The sequence below is a fragment of the Cherax quadricarinatus genome, chromosome 43 (assembly GCF_038502225.1).
Source record: "Cherax quadricarinatus isolate ZL_2023a chromosome 43, ASM3850222v1, whole genome shotgun sequence".
NCBI lineage: Eukaryota > Metazoa > Arthropoda > Malacostraca > Decapoda > Parastacidae > Cherax > Cherax quadricarinatus.
In genome coordinates, this window is record NC_091334.1 from 1,874,874 (window position 1) to 1,898,835 (window position 23,962).

Here is a 23,962-nt window from a genome sequence, read left to right on the forward strand (position 1 = left end):
ATGCTGACCCTCCTCTTCACTACATTGCTGACACAGTAATGCTGACCCTCCTCTTCACTACATTGCTGACACAGTAATGCTGACCCTCCTCTTTACTACATTGCTGACACAGTAATGCTGACCCTCCTCTTCACTACATTGCTGACACAGTAATGCTGACCCTCCTCTTCACTACATTGCTGACACAGTAATGCTGACCCTCCTCTTCACTACATTGCTGACACAGTAATGCTGACCCTCCTCTTCACTACACTGCTGACACATTAATGCTGACCCTCCTCTTTACTACATTGCTGACACAGTAATGCTGACCCTCCTCTTCACTACATTGCTGACACAGTAATGCTGACCCTCCTCTTCACTACACTGCTGACACAGTAATGCTGACCTTCCTCTTCACTACACTGCTGACACAGTAATGCTGACCCTCCTCTTCACTACACTGCTGACACAGTAATGCTGACCCTCCTCTTCACTACACTGCTGACACAGTAATGCTGACCTTCCTCTTCACTACACTGCTGACACAGTAATGCTGACCCTCCTCTTCACTACACTGCTGACACAGTAATGCTGACCCTCCTCTTCACTACACTGCTGACACAGTAATGCTGACCCTCCTCTTCACTACACTGCTGACAGTAATGCTGACCCTCCTCTTCACTACACTGCTGACAGTAATGCTGACCCTCCTCTTCACTACACTGCTGACAGTAATGCTGACCCTCCTCTTCACTACACTGCTGACACAGTAATGCTGACCCTCCTCTTCACTACACTGCTGACACAGTAATGCTGACCCTCCTCTTCACTACACTGCTGACACAGTAATGCTGACCCTCCTCTTCACTACACTGCTGACACAGTAATGCTGACCCTCCTCTTCACTACACTGCTGACACAGTAATGCTGACCTTCATCTTCACTACACTGCTGACACAGCAATGCTGACCTTCCTCTTCACTACACTGCTGACAGTAATGCTGACCCTCCTCTTCACTACACTGCTGACAGTAATGCTGACCCTCCTCTTCACTACATTGCTGACACAGTAATGCTGACCCTCCTCTTCACTACACTGCTGACACAGTAATGCTGACCCTCCTCTTCACTACACTGCTGACACAGTAATGCTGACCCTCCTCTTCACTACACTGCTGACACAGTAATGCTGACCCTCCTCTTCACTACACTGCTGACACAGTAATGCTGACCCTTCTCTTCACTACACTGCTGACAGTAATGCTGACCCTCCTCTTCACTACATTGCTGACACAGTAATGCTGACCCTCCTCTTCACTACATTGCTGACACAGTAATGCTGACCCTCCTCTTCACTACACTGCTGACACAGTAATGCTGACCTTCATCTTCACTACACTGCTGACAGTAATGCTGACCCTCCTCTTCACTACACTGCTGACAGTAATGCTGACCCTCCTCTTCACTACATTGCTGACACAGTAATGCTGACCCTCCTCTTCACTACACTGCTGACACAGTAATGCTGACCCTCCTCTTCACTACACTGCTGACACAGTAATGCTAACCCTCCTCTTCACTACACTGCTGACAGTAATGCTGACCCTCCTCTTCACTACATTGCTGACACAGTAATGCTGACCCTCCTCTTCACTACACTGCTGACACAGTAATGCTGACCCTCCTCTTCACTACACTGCTGACACAGTAATGCTGACCCTCCTCTTCACTACACTGCTGACACAGTAATGCTGACCCTCCTCTTCACTACATTGCTGACACAGTAATGCTGACCCTCCTCTTCACTACACTGCTGACAGTAATGCTGACCCTCCTCTTCACTACACTGCTGACACAGTAATGCTGACCCTCCTCTTCACTACACTGCTGACACAGTAATTCTGACCCTCCTCTTCACTACACTGCTGACAGTAATGCTGACCCTCCTCTTCACTACACTGCTGACACAGTAATGCTGACCCTCCTCTTCACTACACTGCTGACACAGTAATGCTGACCCTCCTCTTCACTACACTGCTGACACAGTAATGCTGACCCTCCTCTTCACTACATTGCTGACACAGTAATGCTGACCCTCCTCTTCACTACACTGCTGACAGTAATGCTGACCCTCCTCTTCACTACACTGCTGACAGTAATGCTGACCCTCCTCTTCACTACACTGCTGACAGTAATGCTGACCCTCCTCTTCACTACATTGCTGACACAGTAATGCTGACCCTCCTCTTCACTACACTGCTGACAGTAATGCTGACCCTCCTCTTCACTACACTGCTGACACAGTAATGCTGACCCTCCTCTTCACTACACTGCTGACACAGTAATTCTGACCCTCCTCTTCACTACACTGCTGACAGTAATGCTGACCCTCCTCTTCACTACACTGCTGACACAGTAATGCTGACCCTCCTCTTCACTACACTGCTGACACAGTAATGCTGACCCTCCTCTTCACTACACTGCTGACACAGTAATGCTGACCCTCCTCTTCACTACATTGCTGACACAGTAATGCTGACCCTCCTCTTCACTACACTGCTGACAGTAATGCTGACCCTCCTCTTCACTACACTGCTGACAGTAATGCTGACCCTCCTCTTCACTACACTGCTGACAGTTATGCTGACCCTCCTCTTCACTACATTGCTGACACAGTAATGCTGACCCTCCTCTTCACTACACTGCTGACAGTAATGCTGACCCTCCTCTTCACTACACTGCTGACACAGTAATGCTGACCCTCCTCTTCACTACACTGCTGACAGTAATGCTGACCCTCCTCTTCACTACATTGCTGACACAGTAATGCTGACCCTCCTCTTCACTACACTGCTGACAGTAATGCTGACCCTCCTCTTCACTACACTGCTGACACAGTAATGCTGACCTTCATCTTCACTACATTGCTGACACAGTAATGCTGACCCTCCTCTTCACTACACTGCTGACACAGTAATGCTGACCTTCATCTTCACTACATTGCTGACACAGTAATGCTGACCCTCCTCTTCACTACATTGCTGACACAGTAATGCTGACCCTCCTCTTCACTACACTGCTGACAGTAATGCTGACCCTCCTCTTCACTACATTGCTGACACAGTAATGCTGACCCTCCTCTTCACTACACTGCTGACACAGTAATGCTGACCTTCATCTTCACTACATTGCTGACACAGTAATGCTGACCCTCCTCTTCACTACACTGCTGACACAGTAATGCTGACCCTCCTCTTCACTACACTGCTGACACAGTAATGCTGACCTTCATCTTCACTACATTGCTGACACAGTAATGCTGACCCTCCTCTTCACTACATTGCTGACACAGTAATGCTGACCCTCCTCTTCACTACACTGCTGACACAATAATGCTGACCCTCGTGCAGAGTGGGTAAGCTACTCAGCTTTTCTATCCTCCAGTTATCTTTTAACTACTTGTATTCATATTTCATAACATCCCAGTGTATATTCCCTTTGTAAATTTTATAAGGTTATGTATAAAATAATAATAATAATAATAATAATAATAATAATAATAATAATAATAATATTCACACTGTGTTGTCAATATTGGTCTTTCACTTTAATGTCACGTGACATTACGGTGAAAATAATGATTCATTTGTATCACTGAGTGACTACTGTGACAGCTGACACGCTCATCCGATACCCAACTGCTTGTGTCAAGACAGTGGTCAGCCACTCACCCGTCCCCCGCCCAGTCTTGTGTCAAGACAGTGGTCAGCCACTCACCCGTCCCCCACCCAGTCTTGTGTCAAGACAGTGGTCAGCCACTCAGCCGTCCCTCACCCAGTCTTGTGTCAAGACAGTGGTCAGCCACTCACCCGTCCCCCACCCAGTCTTGTGTCAAGACAGTGGTCAGCCACTCACCCGTCCCCCACCCAGTCTTGTGTCAAGACAGTGGTCAGCCACTCACCCGTCCCCCACCCAGTCTTGTGTCAAGACAATGGTCAGCCACTCACCCGTCCCCCACCCAGTCTTGTGTCAAGACAGTGGTCAGCCACTCACCCGTCCCCCACCCAGTCTTGTGTCAAGACAGTGGTCAGCCACTCACCCGTCCCCCACCCAGTCTTGTGTCAAGACAGTGGTCAGCCACTCACCCGTCCCCCACCCAGTCTTGTGTCAAGACAGTGGTCAGCCACTCACCCGTCCCCCACCCAGTCTTGTGTCAAGACAGTGGTCAGCCACTCACCCGTCCCCCACCCAGTCTTGTGTCAAGACAGTGGTCAGCCACTCACCCGTCCCCCACCCAGTCTTGTGTCAAGACAGTGGTCAGCCACTCACCCGTCCCCCACCCAGTCTTGTGTCAAGACAGTGGTCAGCCACTCACCACGTCCCCCACCCAGTCTTGTGTCAAGACAGTGGTCAGCCACTCACCCGTCCCCCACCCAGTCTTGTGTCAAGACAGTGGTCAGCCACTCACCACGTCCCCCACCCAGTCTTGTGTCAAGACAGTGGTCAGCCACTCACCCGTCCCCCACCCAGTCTTGTGTCAAGACAGTGGTCAGCCACTCACCCGTCCCCCACCCAGTCTTGTGTCAAGACAGTGGTCAGCCACTCACCACGTCCCCCACCCAGTCTTGTGTCAAGACAGTGGTCAGCCACTCAGCCGTCCCCCACCCAGTCTTGTGTCAAGACAGTGGTCAGCCACTCACCACGTCCCCCACCCAGTCTTGTGTCAAGACAGTGGTCAGCCACTCACCACGTCCCCCACCCAGTCTTATGTCAAGACAGTGGTCAGCCACTCACCTGTCCCCCACCCAGTCTTGTGTCAAGACAGTGGTCAGCCACTCACCCGTCCCCCACCCAGTCTTGTGTCAAGACAGTGGTCAGCCACTCACCCGTCCCCCACCCAGTCTTGTGTCAAGACAGTGGTCAGCCACTCACCCGTCCCCCATCCAGTCTTGTGTCAAGAGAGTGGTCAGCCACTCACCCGTCCCCCATCCAGTCTTGTGTCAAGAGAGTGGTCAGCCACTCACCCGTCCCCCACCCAGTCTTGTGTCAAGACAGTGGTCAGCCACTCACCCATCCCCCACCCAGTCTTGTGTTAAGACAGTGGTCAGCCACTCACCACGTCCCCCACCCAGTCTTGTGTCAAGACAGTGGTCAGCCACTCACCCGTCCCCCACCCAGTCTTGTGTTAAGACAGTGGTCAGCCACTCACCACGTCCCCCACCCAGTCTTGTGTCAAGACAGTGGTCAGCCACTCACCCGTCCCCCACCCAGTCTTGTGTTAAGACAGTGGTCAGCCACTCACCCGTCCCCCACCCAGTCTTGTGTCAAGACAGTGGTCAGCCACTCACCCGTCCCCCACCCAGTCTTGTGTCAAAACAGTGGTCAGCCACTCACCACGTCCCCCACCCAGTCTTGTGTCAAGACAGTGGTCAGCCACTCACCCGTCCCCCACCCAGTCTTGTGTTAAGACAGTGGTCAGCCACTCACCACGTCCCCCACCCAGTCTTGTGTCAAGACAGTGGTCAGCCACTCACCCGTCCCCCACCCAGTCTTGTGTTAAGACAGTGGTCAGCCACTCACCCGTCCCCCACCCAGTCTTGTGTCAAGACAGTGGTCAGCCACTCACCCGTCCCCCACCCAGTCTTGTGTCAAGACAGTGGTCAGCCACTCACCCGTCCCCCACCCAGTCTTGTGTCAAGACAGTGGTCAGCCACTCACCCGTCCCCCACCCAGTCTTGTGTCAAGACAATGGTCAGCCACTCAGCCGTCCCCCACCCAGTCTTGTGTCAAGACAGTGGTCAGCCACTCACCCGTCCCCCACCCAGTCTTGTGTCAAGACAGTGGTCAGCCACTCACCCGTCCCCCACCCAGTCTTGTGTCAAGACAGTGGTCAGCCACTCACCCGTCCCCCATCCAGTCTTGTGTCAAGACAGTGGTCAGCCACTCAGCCGTCCCCCACCCAGTCTTGTGTCAAGACAGTGGTCAGCCACTCACCCGTCCCCCATCCAGTCTTGTGTCAAGACAGTGGTCAGCCACTCACCCGTCCCCCACCCAGTCTTGTGTCAAGACAGTGGTCAGCCACTCACCCGTCCCCCACCCAGTCTTGTGTCAAGACAGTGGTCAGCCACTCACCCGTCCCCCACCCAGTCTTGTGTCAAGACAGTGGTCAGCCACTCACCCATCCCCCACCCAGTCTTGTGTCAAGACAGTGGTCAGCCACTCACCCGTCCCCCACCCAGTCTTGTGTCAAGACAGTGGTCAGCCACTCACCCGTCCCCCACCCAGTCTTGTGTCAAGACAGTGGTCAGCCACTCACCCATCCCCCACCCAGTCTTGTGTCAAGACAGTGGTCAGCCACTCACCCGTCCCCCATCCAGTCTTGTGTCAAGACAGTGGTCAGCCACTCACCCGTCCCCCACCCAGTCTTGTGTCAAGACAGTGGTCAGCCACTCACCCGTCCCCCACCCAGTCTTGTGTCAAGACAGTGGTCAGCCACTCACCCGTCCCCCACCCAGTCTTGTGTCAAGACAGTGGTCAGCCACTCACCCATCCCCCACCCAGTCTTGTGTCAAGACAGTGGTCAGCCACTCACCCGTCCCCCACCCAGTCTTGTGTCAAGACAGTGGTCAGCCACTCACCCGTCCCCCACCCAGTCTTGTGTCAAGACAGTGGTCAGCCACTCACCCATCCCCCACCCAGTCTTGTGTCAAGACAGTGGTCAGCCACTCACCCGTCCCCCACCCAGTCTTGTGTCAAGACAGTGGTCAGCCACTCACCCGTCCCCCACCCAGTCTTGTGTCAAGACAGTGGTCAGCCACTCACCCATCCCCCACCCAGTCTTGTGTCAAGACAGTGGTCAGCCACTCACCCGTCCCCCACCCAGTCTTGTGTCAAGACAGTGGTCAGCCACTCACCCGTCCCCCACCCAGTCTTGTGTCAAGACAGTGGTCAGCCACTCACCACGTCCCCCACCCAGTCTTGTGTCAAGACAGTGGTCAGCCACTCACCCGTCCCCCACCCAGTCTTGTGTCAAGACAGTGGTCAGCCACTCACCACGTCCCCCACCCAGTCTTGTGTCAAGACAGTGGTCAGCCACTCACCCGTCCCCCACCCAGTCTTGTGTCAAGACAGTGGTCAGCCACTCACCCGTCCCCCACCCAGTCTTGTGTCAAGACAGTGGTCAGCCACTCACCCGTCCCCCACCCAGTCTTGTGTCAAGACAGTGGTCAGCCACTCACCCGTCCCCCACCCAGTCTTGTGTCAAGACAGTGGTCAGCCACTCACCCGTCCCCCACCCAGTCTTGTGTCAAGACAGTGGTCAGCCACTCACCCGTCCCCCACCCAGTCTTGTGTCAAGACAGTGGTCAGCCACTCACCCGTCCCCCACCCAGTCTTGTGTCAAGACAGTGGTCAGCCACTCACCCGCCCCCCACCCAGTCTTGTGTCAAGACAATGGTCAGCCACTCACCCGTCCCCCACCCAGTCTTGTGTCAAGACAGTGGTCAGCCACTCACCCGTCCCCCACCCAGTCTTGTGTCAAGACAGTGGTCAGCCACTCACCCGTCCCCCACCCAGTCTTGTGTCAAGACAGTGGTCAGCCACTCACCCGTCCCCCACCCAGTCTTGTGTCAAGACAGTGGTCAGCCTCTCACCCGTCCCCCACCCAGTCTTGTGTCAAGACAGTGGTCAGCCACTCACCCGGCCCCCACCCAGTCTTGTGTCAAGACAATGGTCAGCCACTCACCCGTCCCCCACCCAGTCTTGTGTCAAGACAGTGGTCAGCCACTCACCCGTCCCCCACCCAGTCTTGTGTCAAGACAGTGGTCAGCCACTCACCCGTCCCCCACCCAGTCTTGTGTCAAGACAGTGGTCAGCCACTCACCCGTCCCCCACCCAGTCTTGTGTCAAGACAGTGGTCAGCCACTCACCCGTCCCCCACCCAGTCTTGTGTCAAGACAGTGGTCAGCCACTCACCCGTCCCCCACCCAGTCTTGTGTCAAGACAGTGGTCAGCCACTCACCACGTCCCCCACCCAATCTTGTGTCAAGACAGTGGTCAGCCACTCACCCGTCCCCCACCCAGTCTTGTGTCAAGACAGTGGTCAGCCACTCACCACGTCCCCCACCCAGTCTTGTGTCAAGACAGTGGTCAGCCACTCACCCGTCCCCCACCCAGTCTTGTGTCAAGACAGTGGTCAGCCACTCACCCGTCCCCCACCCAGTCTTGTGTCAAGACAGTGGTCAGCCACTCACCACGTCCCCCACCCAGTCTTGTGTCAAGACAGTGGTCAGCCACTCACCACGTCCCCCACCCAGTCTTGTGTCAAGACAGTGGTCAGCCACTCACCACGTCCCCCACCCAGTCTTGTGTCAAGACAATGGTCAGCCACTCACCACGTCCCCCACCCAGTCTTGTGTCAAGACAGTGGTCAGCCACTCACCCGTCCCCCACCCAGTCTTGTGTCAAGACAGTGGTCAGCCACTCACCCGTCCCCCACCCAGTCTTGTGTCAAGACAGTGGTCAGCCACTCACCCGTCCCCCACCCAGTTTTGTGTCAAGACAGTGGTCTGTGACGGAAAATTTTAGGATATATAGAGTGGGACAAGTACAAAACGCAATGTATCATCTACTTAATTAAAGTAAGAGAAGAGTAACGAACCTGGTCAGGTCTCAAAATAATGTCACTGACTGTGCTGTCACTGACTGTGCTGTCACTGTGCTGTCACTGACTGTGCTGTCACTGTGCTGTCACTGACTGTGCTGTCACTGACTGTGCTGTCACTGACTGTGCTGTCACTGTGCTGTCACTGACTGTGCTGTCACTGTGCTGTCACTGACTGTGCTGTCGCTGACTGTGCTGTCACTGACTGTGCTGTCACTGACTGTGCTGTCACTGACTGTGCTGTCACTGACTGTGCTGTCACTGACTGTGCTGTCACTGTGCTGTCACTGACTGTGCTGTCGCTGACTGTGCTGTCACTGACTGTGCTGTCTCTGACTGTGCTGTCACTGGCTATGCTGTCACTGACTCTGCTGTCACTGACTGTGCTGTCACTGTGCTGTCACTGTGCTGTCACTGACTGTGCTGTCACTGTGCTGTCACTGTGCTGTCACTGTGCTGTCACTGACTGTATCAGTGTATCCTAACGCCTAAATTATTTGGAATTCTTGAAATCCCTAAAATTTTACTCCCTGGTTCAGGCAAGAAATACATTACCTGTAAGATACCTATAACCAGTTTCAAGAGTTTTTCTACCCTTACAGACCGGCATGGAGTCAGCTTTAAAGCTAACTTCCTGTTCAGGTAAGTTGTTGCTGTTGGCAGACCACTGTCCCACAGAGCTATTATATTTTAGTCGATTTAGTAATTGGTGGAAGTAGTGGTGCAGTTTATCTTGAAAACTTCTACACGTGTTCCGACATTATTTCTTACATTTGCTGACAGCAAATGTAAGAAATACACTTCTGTCTTTCTCTTCGCTCCAGATAACAGATCTCAAGTACACCGAGTCATTCGCAGTAATATAAATACTTTATTGGCTCTATGGGGGCAGTAAACAATCTCTACCTCTTCCAGCTGCGACTTTTCTCTCCTGCCTTGGTTTAGCGCTTCTTTTGATTATAATAATCTCTCCTGTCTTGAGGGTGTTGTAAGCACAGAACAGTAAGGCAGACGTGACAACACAAGGAATTTGAACAGTGTCACTACTGCCATTATTCCTTTTTCTTAAAATTCTCATCATACACTTTATTTTTTCTTTAAGCAACAAGTCATTTGACATTATTATACCCAAGGCTCGTAAATGTTCTTTTCGTTCTATGATTCGGTCCTGTGTCGTCTCCAGATTTTTTTTTCTTTTAGTTTGTCATTCTTTCTTTATCTGAGCAGCGGAATGTGTCACCCTCGAACATCAAATTATTTTTTATTGCCCACTGGAGTTATGTTTATGTCAGGTATATAATTTATATACAATAGGCAGAGATACTGGAAAAAATTATCTGAATCCACATCTCTTCTATTGTTTAATGGATTCTGAACACTGATTCATAGTATTTTATAATGGTCTTTCAAAATTTCGTTTATTCCCTTTTTATTCGTCACTGGCATGTGAATCTATTGTGAGTAATGAGTCAATTTTAGAGATGGATTTTTACTTTGATTTTACGTACTTTATCTCATAAGGTTTCGCAGAGAAATATGTCATACAGGTCTTGCATGTGTCTGTATTTAGCTGGTGTAGGTTAAGAGTGATCAGGAATGTTATTTGTCTAGATTTTTGTTGAAGCTAAATTTACTGAATATTCCTTTACTCTGTTTCTTAGGTTCTCTATGCATGGTTCTATGCTCGTCTGTACGTCACTGAGGTTGTGATTGTACTGCATTGCATCTCAAATTCTCTTAGATCAGTTCCTCGTGAAAATCAAGTCTTATACATATTCACTTCTGTTAGATTTTGTATCTGTTGGCTGGGAGCAACAGTTCTGCAGTGAGTCTGTTGAGTTACCTTGCTTCCAGGTACTGTTTCTGCTACGATGCTGTTGTCTACCATCGTCCATTTTGTCTACCATCGTCCATTTTGTCTACCATCGTTCATTTTGTCTACCATCGTCCATTTAAAACTTGACAGGTAACAGTCTCCAAGGAGCTCATATCTGGTGTGGAATTTTTAATGATTACAAGGTGGGTAGGTATAATATATGGTGACCCACAGCTGGAACTTTTGGTCACCTGACCGAGGCCTTCAGCTGGCTTACCGGTTCACCTCTTTAAAAATTATGGTTATGATTATAACCATTAGAATAATTATTAATGATTTTAAGGCCGTAATCTATCTTATCTACTTCGTGAATTACTCTGCCGATGATGAAGGTGTTGTATGTAAAGGAATAATTACCAGATTTGTTTTCTCTATTTTAATACCTTGTAACTTTACTGCATCGTAACTTTACTGCATCGTAACTTTACTGCATCGTAACTTTACTGTATGGTAACTTTACTGCATCGTAACTTTACTGCATCGTAACTTTACTGCATCGTAACTTTACTGCATCGTAACTTTACTGTATGGTAACTTTACTGCATCGTAACTTTACTACATCGTAACTTTACTGTATGGTAACTTTACTGCATCGTAACTTTACTACATCGTAACTTTACTGCATCGTTACTTCACTGCATCGTAACTTTACTGCATCGCAACTTTAGTACATCGCAACTTTACTACATCGTAACTTTACTGCATCGTTACTTCACTGCATCGTAACTTCACTGCATCGTAACTTTACTACATCGCAACTTTACTACATCGTAACTTTACTGCATCGTTACTTCACTGCATCGTAACTTTACTGTATCGCAACTTTACTACATCATAACTTTACTACATCGCAACTTTACTGCATCGTAACTTTACTACATCGCAACTTTACTACATCGTAACTTTACTGCATCGCAACTTTACTACATCGTAACTTTACTGCATCGTAACTTTACTGCATCGTAACTTTACTACATCGTAACTTTACTGCATCGTTACTTCACTGCATCGTAACTTTACTGCATCGCAACTTTACATCATAACTTTACTACATCGTAACTTTACTACATCATAACTTTACTACATCGCAACTTTACTACATCATAACTTTACTACATCGTAACTTTACTACATCATAACTTTACTACATCGTAACTTTACTACATCATAACTTTACTACATCGTAACTTTACTACATCATAACTTTACTACATCGCAACTTTACTACATCATAACTTTACTACATCGTAACTTTACTACATCATAACTTTACTACATCGTAACTTTACTACATCATAACTTTACTACATCGTAACTTTACTACATCATAACTTTACTGCATCGTAACTTTACTGCATCATCATATAATTTCAACAGTTCTGTGAAACATATAAACTCTACTTTTCCCAGTGACATATTTACACACTGCAAATTTCAACTCATATCTCACAGTCCCTTTGGCTTTTTGTGATAATGGTTAGCTATTATTATTGTGGGGAGCGGTAAACCCGTAGGGATTACACAGCACCTGTAGGAGGAGGGGACTGAAGGCATTTAGTCTCAGTTCAGGGAAATGGAGCACAGATCCAATTCCCTAGATCAAGAGCCCCTCACCAGCGCCAAGGAACCTCCCTTGAGGGGATTATAGTTAGTGTTATTTAATACATATGTTACACCTGCTCTACCTCTATCACAAATCCTAACTCACCAACAGCTGTGCTAAAGTCAGCACAGGAAACAGCTGTTTTCCTACGAGAAACAACATTGGCTTCCTAGTGTTTTCATTTTGGTTTCCTAAAAGATTGATTTCATTGACTTTATTTTTTAATAAACTAGAGGATATGCAGTACAACGATGTTGTACATAGTTTGTACTTGTAAAAAAAATACCCGTAACTAACTTTGTAATGTAATTGTTATTATTATTATTATTATTATTACAATCAAGGGGGAAGCGCTAAACCCGGAGGATTATACAGCGCCTGGGGGGGGGATGCGGAAGGCATTCAGGCTTAATTTGGGGAACTGGAGCACAGATCCAATTCCCTAAATCAAGAGCCCCTCACCAACATCAAGGAACCTTCCTTGAGGGGGTAATTGTCTTTCTGATCATAGATACTTATATTTTATTAAATTAATATATTATTGTTCACAACTACTCATTTTCATAAATCAGCTTGACAAATATTTAACTACGTCAACTGTCTCAACACATTCACAACTGGTGAATGTGTTGAGACAGTGGAAGGCTACAGTGTGGTGGAGCCACCCAGAATGAAAGCCAACTATTCACACTCACGTCACCAACACTGCCACAACAACCATTAAAAGAGGTAATAGGAGAAAAAAATTATATTATATACAAACAGAGTTGCCCTTGCAGGGTAAACATTAGCAACAGCCTCACAGAACATTATACACCAGTGTAAACATTAGCTAAACCGATATAAACTTAGTGTTTTTTTTTTTCAAATATAGGGATGTGTGGAAAAATTCAGCATGTGTAAATTTGAGTAATACAATAATTGTGTAATAAAATGTGATGCTGAACTGACCCTTCGAGAAATATTAAGTGAAGGGGTGTGTGGAGGAGCCGGAGACTGTCGCCAGGGTGGGGACACTACGTGGAATTTAATTGATGAATACTGGACATGGTTGTGCGTTGTAATCGGGTGTTCTCGGAGGCCAAATTGTGACGTTTCGGCCTGAATTTGTAATTAGGAATCTGTGTTAATGTCCCGTGATGAAGAATTGTGACGGGAAATTTGCGGGACCTCAAAAATTACGTGTGGATGAGGAAAAATAAGGGATGCAACCTAACTCAGAGGGAAGTGCACCAGTAGTTCTTGCATTTAGATCACTAGCTGGCCAGTGTTATGCAGGTGTTGTGGCGTGATCCATCTACAGTAATTAAATGGTACGTGGTAATAAAGTTATTTTCTAATAACACTATTGTATTATATGTACTGTAATAATATTTATATTTTGTGTACCCAGCAAGAAGGCCTAATCACATACAGTCCACATAATTTTAATGTACCAGAGTAGCTGGTTTTAATATAATTATTAATTTAATGTCAGGTCTAACTTTTTTGAGAGTACTGAGGAAGTGGGCAGTCGAAGGAGTGGCAGCTCAGTGACCTGATGTGACTTAAGTCCCACTTACCTCACCCAAATTACTTGCAGGTAATAATTCAGGTGATGCCCTGTAAGCCTCCTGCAGGTAATTTACTCACATAATTTCTCACAGGATGTGTAGCGTGACTTAATATGGGTATGGGTGTGGATATAGGCTTGGGTGTTATTGTGGGCGTGGATGTTTGTGTAGACATATTATAATCATGTGGGAGCGCTAAACCCTTGGGGATTGTACAACGCCTGGAGGGAGGAATGGAAGGTATTAAGGCTCATTTCAGGGAACTGGAGCACCGATCCAATTCCCTAGATCAAAATCCTCTCACCAGCGTTAAGAAACCTTCCTTGAGGGGTGTGTAGGCATAGCCGTGGGTGCGGGCGTGGGTGCGGGCGTGGGTGCGGGCGTGGGTGAATTGAAAATGTTTGTAAATATGATGTTACACGATATTTTTATATAATAAAAATCTATGGATAAATATGCGAGTGTTTTAACTACTAGTTGCTTTATTAAGGTTAAAGTCTGCAGGTGTTCTCACAATGACATAACATATGTTAGCCGCACACTACAGGTATTACCAGTGTAACTATTACAGTGTAGGCTAGCGGCAGTGTGGGTGTTACCATACAGTGTACTGTTATAGAGTAGGCCAGAAGCATACTGTGGATGTTACCACACAGTGTACTGTTATAGAGTAGGCTAGAAGCATACTGTGGATGTTACTACACAGTGTACTGTTATAGAGTAGGCTAGAAGCATACTGTGGATGTTACCACACAGTGTACTGTTATAGAGTAGGCTAGAAGCATACTGTGGATGTTACCACACAGTGTACTGTTATAGAGTAGGCTAGAAGCATACTGTGGATGTTACCACACTGTACTGTTATAGAGTAGGCTAGAAGCATACTGTGGATGTTACCACACAGTGTACTGTTATAGAGTAGGCTAGAAGCATACTGTGGATGTTACTACACAGTGTACTGTTATAGAGTAGGCCAGAAGCATACTGTGGATGTTACTACACAGTACTGTTATAGAGTAGGCTAGAAGCATACTGTGGATGTTACCACAGTGTACTGTTATAGAGTAGGCCAGAAGCATACTGTGGATGTTACTACACAGTGTACTGTTATAGAGTAGGCTAGAAGCATACTGTGGATGTTACCACACAGTGTACTGTTATAGAGTAGGCTAGAAGCATACTGTGGATGTTACCACACAGTGTATCACATAGTGTAGTAACGTACTGTGGATGTTTCCACAGCAACTATCATATAGAGTAATAGCTGACTGCGGATATATCCAAACGAGTAAAAACAGCCATAGGACAGTGTGATCAGAGGAGCACACCCACCAGACCATATTAGTGGCCTCGGAACCAAAGATGGGCCCCACCCATTAAGGGGGGAGGGGTCTGAAGAGGGGTTGGTTCTCCAACTACGGATAAATGGGCGAACAGGTAGTCTACTCAAGAGGGACGGAAAGGGGGGTGGGGAACGGACATCCACTTTCTAACATATATTTTTCTCTTATCTACGTCAAACTTATTTTTTTTTTATTTATCTTTGAGGCGGGAGTTAACGCACTTCTCCGGCCGTGACTTCACACTCACCTAACATTAACTACAAATATTTAAGCCTTGTCACCTACTTTTCATAATTATACAGTAAAATGTACATACAGGTACAAATAAATACATGAGTACATATAGGTGAGTACTGACTACAAGATGAGTTCAATATAGACTTAAGTAATAAAAGTTGGGTACATGACAACACAATATTCAGTTGAGTAGTTAGTTTTTGAGACTAAGAGAACTTTGATCCCTCCGATTATTTACTCTCTTGGCAGTAATAATAGAAATACAACGTGCACAAGATCATCCCAGGTAAAACTAGCAAATCACAAAGCTATCAGCATTAATAAAACACACAACACAAACATTAGGATACCAAGCTAACACTACCAGCACCCCATACGAATCCTATTCAATTGTTAATGTCAATGGGCTCTCCTATAAGTTCCCGGAAATGATTAAAGGCACCTCGATAATTACATAAATCACCCTGACAGGGAAAAGGTCGTGGACTAACAGTTTAAAATGTGTTCTGCAGCAGCTATGGTCACCTGCAAGATTACATTTAAATACATATAACTGATTACACAATACAACAACTCTGGCTGTACCATTCTCAAAAACATCACTTAATCTGAGATTCATTTATTTCTAGGATGACTGGAGACTGGAACATGTTCAATGAAATAAAGTCAGTTGACCCACAGACAGCTCCATCTTTATCCTGTTCCCCATTTTTATGTCTCATAATTAAAAAAATGCTTTCAGATGGACTAAGTAACATATCTTAGTTTGTAAATAAAGACAGAAACTCTTAACCCTGTAAAACACGTGCAAAAAAAAATTTCAGGGAATCGATAAGTTGATACATTTGCAATATTTGATTATTTTTAATTTGGAAACGTTTTGCCGCACAGCGACTTCATTAGTCCAATACAGAGAAGAATAATTGATGATCAGAGGGAGCTTGAGGTAATCGGTCCATCAATGGACTGATTAAATTGACTCCAGGATGAGGGATTGATTACCTCAAACGCCTTCTAACCTTCAATTATTCTTTTCCGTAATGGAGCAAGAAAACCACTGTGTTCCACATGTGTCTAATTTATCAAAAAAGAGATTGAGTACTAGGTGAGTACAAGAGTAAACACAGACCTTGAGCGTGAGCACGGTCGAGGGCTAGTGCGAGCCGGGTATGACCAGGGAAGGCGAGGGAGAGTAAGAGGTGGTGTGGCGCACCAGACCTCCTGGCTGGTGTCACACCCTGGAAACTCAGCACCAGAGTGTCCTCAGCCAGACCCACCCGTGCTGACGAAGTCAATCCTGTCAACCAAAACAAAAAAAAACATTATCAAAACATGGAAAAGATATAATAGGAACCAGATCGTTAGGAATCATTTAGAACCTCGTTCTTACCAGTTCCTAAACACAGTAATATACATAAATTTAAGAATTACCCCTAGGATCCCTTCCCTAAATATATATATATTTTTAATTTTACATCAATACTAACCTGGAAACTTACCAAACTTCTCTAAAATGTATGTCAAATAAAATACCTTCATTTATCTAGCCTATCAGAAAATTGAATAATTTATTCAACTTTATTCAGACGTCTTCAATGTGATCAAAGTTTAATTATGACTCATATGGAATTAAAAATATTCCTTGAGTTAGGCATCTTGATGCTGATGAAGGAATTTTCATTCAGTGATATGGAACTGCATTCCGTTTCCTCGAAGCAAACCTAATTATTCCCGATTCCTCGGGACCCTTATTGGTTTAGCGCTTGGTTATGACTATAATCCGATTCCATAGAGGCTGTTTGATCACTGCAGGTTTAGTGTTTTCCTTTAAATAATAATAATAATAATAATTTTAAGCGACAAACCAAAGTTAGCATTAAGGGAAAAATTATTAATATTACTCATTGGAGTATAGTATAACATTCATGGAGGAAGCGCTAAAATTTGAAGGGTTTTACATCTCCTGGGAAAAAGAGGTAATCAGAATTGATCCAAGGAAAGGAAGAGTAAGTTCAATTCATTTGGATCAAGAGCCCTGCACTAGGATACTAGAAAAAATGAGAAGCCAGTGTATAGTAATATCCTAGGTTAAGTCATCATAACATAACATTTTACATGTGATAATAATGTAGAGTGATGGTTACGTGTTGCTTATAAGTGTAATATAAAGTGCGCATTATATGGTAAGTCAATTTATTTTTTATTTATTTTAATCAAGGAGAGCAGTTAACCCGTATGGGAAGTAGTGTCTTGGATCAAGAGCCTTTCCTATACTCCACAAGGGGTATAGGAAATCACCTTCATATCAGTTGACAGATGGATGGATAATTATTCATGGGATATATACTGGTGGGTACGTGACTGTAAATGGTTACAATTACGAGATATCGTAGTTCAGTTGCTGAATATTTGATATTGAATCTCCTTTAGTACAGCTGAAAAACATTAGGGATGTGTTTCCATAATACACCTGCTGTCCCTGACAGCCCTGTTCACCCATCAATAAAATGGGTACCTGGGTGTTAGTGGACTGGTGTGGGTCGCATCCTGGGACACTGACCTAATTTGGCCGATATGCTCAGCATAACAAGCGGCTTTCTATATAGTAGTATGTCATTGATGTCAGCTATGGTCTGTATACCTTGTACATGTACTTGTATGTATTAAGTAGATCTGCCTTGTGTTTTCCTACCCGTCCCAGGAAGGTACTGACATAGGCTTCTTACCCAGCCACAAATAAGTACTTGTACGTATCACGGCTTTCCTAAATAACAGTAATCACCCATTCCAGTGTAGGAAGAAACACTGATCATCAGGGTATGGATATTAATCATAAGTTAATCACATGGCTTACCTAAACAAGAGCGCGCGGTGAGTTCTCCATTATTATTATTATAATCAAGGGGGAAGCGCTAAACCCGGAGGATTATACAGCGCCTGGGGGGGGATGTGGAAGGCATTCAGGCTTAATTTGGGGAAATGGAGCACAGATCCAATTCCCTAAATCAAGAGCCCCTCACCAACATCAAGGAACCTTCCTTGAGGGGGGTGAGTTCTCCAATATGACTGACCAGGATAACTCTGAAACATCAACATCAAATTTCCCCTTAAAATTCTTTCAAGTTCAATAGTCAAACTTCCTAGTAAATGGGGAATATTTTTAGATGGACGTAAATGGTGGCTGGTCTTACTGTTATGATTAAGACAAATGTGCAGTAGTAGGGTGTCATTATCGTTGAAATGATTCGCCTACATGGACCAGGTGTAGTATAATGAATGATTTTGAAAACCGATAAGTTGAAGAATTGAGACACTTATGCAACATATGGGAATCTTTATTGAAGAAACGTTTCGCCACACAGTGGCTTCATCAGTCCAATACAGAGCAGGAAGGTATAAGGAGAGGAGGAGTTTGAGGTAATCACTTCCAACAAGAGTGATGGACTGAACACATCGACTCCAGGCTGAGGGACTGATTACCTCAAACTCCTTCTCTCCATATACCTTCCTGCTTTGTATTGGACTAATGAAGCCACTGTGTGACGAAATATTTATTCAATAAAGACTCCCATATGTTGCATAAGTGTCTCAATTCTTCAAGGTGGAGTGTATTTGAAGAAGCCTACTGTGTAGGCGATAAGTTTCAATAATAAAGACACCCAACTGTTGCATAATCTTCAACTTGGTATTTTATACCATTTTTCAACCATACTGTTATGCACAAGGCCGATGTTGTAAAGGTACCACACGAGGCTCCACTTCGCGGACAACTAGATGACAGCATTTATACCACAAGACGGGTAGCAAACAGCAACTACATTCTTGCTGTTCCCTTCTCAAGAACATCACTTCAGGTAAGATCATTCTCTCCTAGAATGACTCGAGTCTGGAACATATCCATAAAATATGACAACATTGATTAAATAAGCCAGATAATCAAATAATATTTCTGAGCCACGGCTAGATCCAGCTTCACTCTCTTCCCTCTGTTTCATATCAATAAAAAAAATTAATTAAGACTTTTAAATAAACTGAGGTTGACTCCTTTATTGACAACGTTTCTCCCATGTCTAGGCAAAACATTGTGAAATCTGTCTGTGATTTAATACAGCCCAGTATGTGTGCGCGAAACATCGTTGTTATAATATTCGTCAGGAGACAAGACGAGTGTCTCCTGACATGAGTCTTCATTGTATAGATGACCCGTTGAAGACCCGAAATAAACGTTACATTATCCTGCGTTTGTCTTTTTTCCAACCCAGAGCTTTCAAATATTATTCTTTAAACTTCTCTACAACACATTAAAAACTACATAGATTTTAAAAAAATTGTCTTGAATTCATTTTTAAATGGTAATATTATAGGGTTATATTTTGGTTTCAAATTGACAAGGTATCCTGACTGAAATAATGAGCCTAGTATTACCACTGAATATACTAGTGAACAACACTGAATATATTACTTAAGTAAAGGAATAATGGTACTTGGGGGTGGCACAAAATAATTGTGTAAGCAGTGGCCGCTAGTGGCTCCCCGTGGCTACGGTGCTGGCAGTAACAGCAACACCAGACACTAATTATCTTAACAAAGAACCAGACGTAGAGATGGGAGGGAGGCTATGAGGGAGGGAGAAGCGGAGGGCACAGGAGAGAGATAATGCGGCAATTACACAGAGCTGTCCCACCTTTCCATAAATACCAGACCAAGAATGTCAGGCAAGACATCAAACTTTATAGCAAGGACAGAGGGGGAAGAAGTTGATCTTTAAAACAATAGATGGTTTTCCGTTCCCACGCGCGCGCCATTTGTGCGCGCCTCCGTGGGAGGATAATGAGTTCGCCCACACGTCGCACTGTGCTGACCTTCTCCTGGCATATTTCAGCAGCTCATACGGCCTTGACACATATGTAGAGCACCTTCAGAGGGGGGGGAGGAGGAGGGGAAGATTTCATATGAGAGGGTGAGTGGGAGGGTGGGTGAGATTTAGCTATGAAGGCACAGTGACAGAGGCTGATAGTGAGGAAGGGTAGAGTGGCAGTGGAGTATGAGAGGTGGTTATGGAGGGTAGAAAAAAGGTGATATGATATGGCGGGAGACGTGGAAAGTAGTGCAGTACTGAGTAGTTCAGTTATTTATTTAGTGCTAGAACAGGTGCAATGAGGCTTGTCCGTACATCTTCCTTGACAAGTCAAGTCACATTACACCTGCTGCCCTTGTTCACCTAGTAAGAAAATGTTATCCTGGTGTTGGCTGTTGTGAGTATTATACTAGAGGACTGATGGACTCCAAAAATGTCACTACTTGACAAGCTGAAGACCAAGACGAATTAATCTCAGCCAAAGTTGATGACGGTTACTTTAGCTGTCAAGTCTGATCGGCTGGTTTATTGTGTATCCCATCCTCATTATGTGAACCGTAGCACAATAACAGGATTACAGAGATTACAGTGGGTCTTTATCGGACCCCACTGTCCATAGTGACATCACAAAAAACATTAAGGCCATTACATATAATTACTTCATCTAGGTAATGCACACAAGATATGTACAATCTCAAAAAATAAATACCTTAGTATCACTACAAAAATTGGTCATTATTGGGTTACAGTCTAATGAAAAGTCAGTTCATCCATCTAGTTGACGGAAAATGTGAATAGCTTCAAGATTCCAGATATTTTATCATTAAGAATGAAGTGGTTTGCTCTATCACAGCTGCAAGGTTTGCTTTGGAGGTGTCAGGTCCGTCCTACTGGAACGGTAGGACGGCTAAGAATGAGCAATGTTTGCAGCCAGATACAAGTTATTTCTTCAGATTAATGAATGAAAAGGGAGCCATTGTTGAATTATGAACCAGCTCGGTGTCCAAATAAAAAGAGTAGGAGTCGGATTATGTCTCCTAGCAGAGCACAATGAAAAGGCTAATTAGCGGAAAGAAGAGTACGGAAGAACTGAAATTCTGTGAAAATACCCACATGTTGCGGTGAGCGACACATCTACACATATGAGAGCGCCTTGTACAGAACAGGTGTTTTGTCTAACCTCCAAAACTGACGCAGGGATAGTTCACGTATGAGAGGAAATATACGACATTTCGATCCGTCTTGGAATATTGTCAACTTGCGACTTGACAGTGAAACAAGATGGACCGAAACCTCGTCACGAGTTTCCTCTCCTAAGTACATGTTATTTGTGGATTTTTCGAGCGACGGTATTCTGATTTATATTCGACAGAGGGAGAGCTCAGAAAAGTATTCAGCAGAGGAGGTAGACTGGGCGCAAGTCAATTCGTGATCTGTGTAGGTTGTGAAAAACATTAGTAGTAATTGGTGATAACGATGAATTGGCTTTGTAGGCGAAGTTGGGAGAGAAACTAAGTTCAGAAAGTCAATGACAGCTTAACACAGCTTTGTAGCTGAGGGAGGGAAAGGAGACTTGGCGAGTTCCTAATCAATGACAGTTTAGCCTAGCTTTGTAGATGATGGAGGAAGACATGGCGATTATAGCCTAACCTGCCTTTGGTGAATTCAGAAAGTTAATTACAGTTAACCTAGCATTGTAATTGAGAGAGGGAGACTTAGTACTTTCAGAGGTGACCTGTACTTAGCTCAGAGGTGATCTGTACTTAGCTCAGTGAGGACGTGTCGAGTGTGCTCTCTACGGACTGAACCAAGATGCCCTCCATCGAGCAACTTTACCAACAGCTTAAGGAAGAATTGAGGATGGCGAAGATGGAGATTGGGCGATTGACCGAGGAAAACAAGAAGATTCGTAGTAGTCCTCCTGTTTTGAGTCCTCAGGTCAAGAAGGGAAACTGGTCAGTGGCTGGACAGCATGGAACGAAGTTGACGATCAAGAAGACGAATGGAAAGGTAGAAACGATGAAGAAGAAAGAGACTGTTGTGGAAACATCTAATGCATTCTCAGAGCTACCCGACGAATGTGAGTCGACTACTGGGAACGTCACGACGAACGGCACCAACGAAGGTAAGAATATTGTTGTAGTTGGGGATAGCCAAGTTAGGTATATGGATAGGGCGTTTTGCTTGAAGGACAGGAGTAGGAGACAGAGGGTTTGCTTTCCCAGGGCTGGGATGGAGGATATTGTTAGCCATCTGGATGACATCATGAGAGGTAATGGGAGCAATCCTATTTTCTGTCTCAGTGCTGGAGGCAACGATGTTGGCAGACGTAGGAGTGAGGACCTGATTAGCAGGTATAGGTCAGCAATAGAGATAATTAGGAGGAAGGGTGGAAACCCTGTCATATGTGGTATTTTGCCAAGGAGAGGAGTTGGAAATGAATGGTTGTCCAGAGCAATTGGTGTCAATTGCTGGCTGGACAAATACTGTAAGGAAAATGCGGTAACATTCATTGGCAACTGGGACCTCTTCTATGGCAGAAATGACATGTATGCCAGGGATGGGGTTCACTTATCTTGGTCTGGGGTCGGGGCACTGGCAACGGCAGTGGAGGGAGCTGTTAGGACTTTAAACTAGGAATAGTTAGTGGTATGGGTTTTGGCAGGAAAACAGTGAAGTCCCAGTGTAGTAATATTATGAGTTCTAGGGGAACTAGAAATAAGCAGAACGAGGTAGATATTGAAAAGCCAGTGACACTAGGTGATAAGGACAGTAAAAGGTTTAGTAGAAAAACAGAACTGAGCAGGACGGGTAAAGAGAAAGGAGAGTCTTTCAATGTTTATTATGCTAATTGCCGTAGTGCTAGGAATAAGATGGACGAGTTGAGATTAGTTGCTAGTGCAGGTAACATTGATGTATTTGCCTTAACTGAGACGTGGTTTAATTCAAAAAGTCGGGACATGCCTGCGGAATGTCACATTCAGGGTTTAAACTTGTTCCAAGTAGATAGAAGTATCGGGAAGGGGGGTGGGGTGGCATTGTATGTCCGAGATCGCTTGAACTGTTGCATAAAAACGGGTATTAAGTCTGAAGTAACACATACAGAGTCTGTTTGGATAGAGTTTTCATAGGGGCATGAAAAACTGATTTTAGGTGTGATATACCGTCCCCCAAACTTAGATAGGGACCAAGGGAGACTACTATGGGAGGAAATTGTTAAGGCCACAAGGCACGATAATGTAGTAATTCTAGGAGACTTAACTTTAGTCATATTGATTGGAATTTCTTGACTGGGAATTTAGAATCAAACGACTTCTTAGAAGTAGTTCATGATTGTTTTTTGAAGCAGTTTGTCACAGAGCCTACAAGGGGAAATAACCTGCTTGACTTAGTTCTGGCAAACAATGAATCCCTTGTTAATAATTTAGAAATTTCAGAGGAACTGGGTGCTAGCGACCACAAATCAATAACATTTAGCATTGAATGGAAGTATGATAGTAGGGATAACTCAGTAACAGTCCCAGATTTTCGCTTAGCAGATTACGATGGGTTTGGAGAACACTTATCATCTGTTGACTGGGGTAACGAAGAGAGGTATCAATATGACAGTTTTCTGAACACTATGCATGCTGCTCAAAGAACGTTTATCCCGTATAAAGAAATTAGATCAAATAGAAATGACCCAAAATGGATGAATAATAGGCTGAAATATCTACTAGGGCATAAGAAAGGAATTTATAGGCGTATCAGAAGAGGTGAGGGTCATCTTATGAATCAGTATATTGACATTAAGAGGGAAATTAAAAAGGGGATAAGAAAAGCTAAAAGGGGCTATGGATTCGAAAACT

General features: G+C 45.2%; 1 protein-coding gene across 3 annotated transcripts in view; it reads right to left on the reverse strand.

The window, feature by feature from the left end:
• The window catches only part of Tsp (Thrombospondin), a 346,683-nt gene that overhangs the window by 261,818 nt on the left and 60,903 nt on the right, over positions 1–23,962 (reverse strand). For all 3 annotated transcript variants that reach the window (XM_070093496.1, XM_070093495.1, XM_070093493.1), the window contains exon 2: positions 16,386–16,553. In XM_070093496.1, the coding sequence (XP_069949597.1) occupies positions 16,386–16,553 (168 nt within the window). The remainder of the gene's footprint in view (positions 1–16,385; positions 16,554–23,962) is intronic.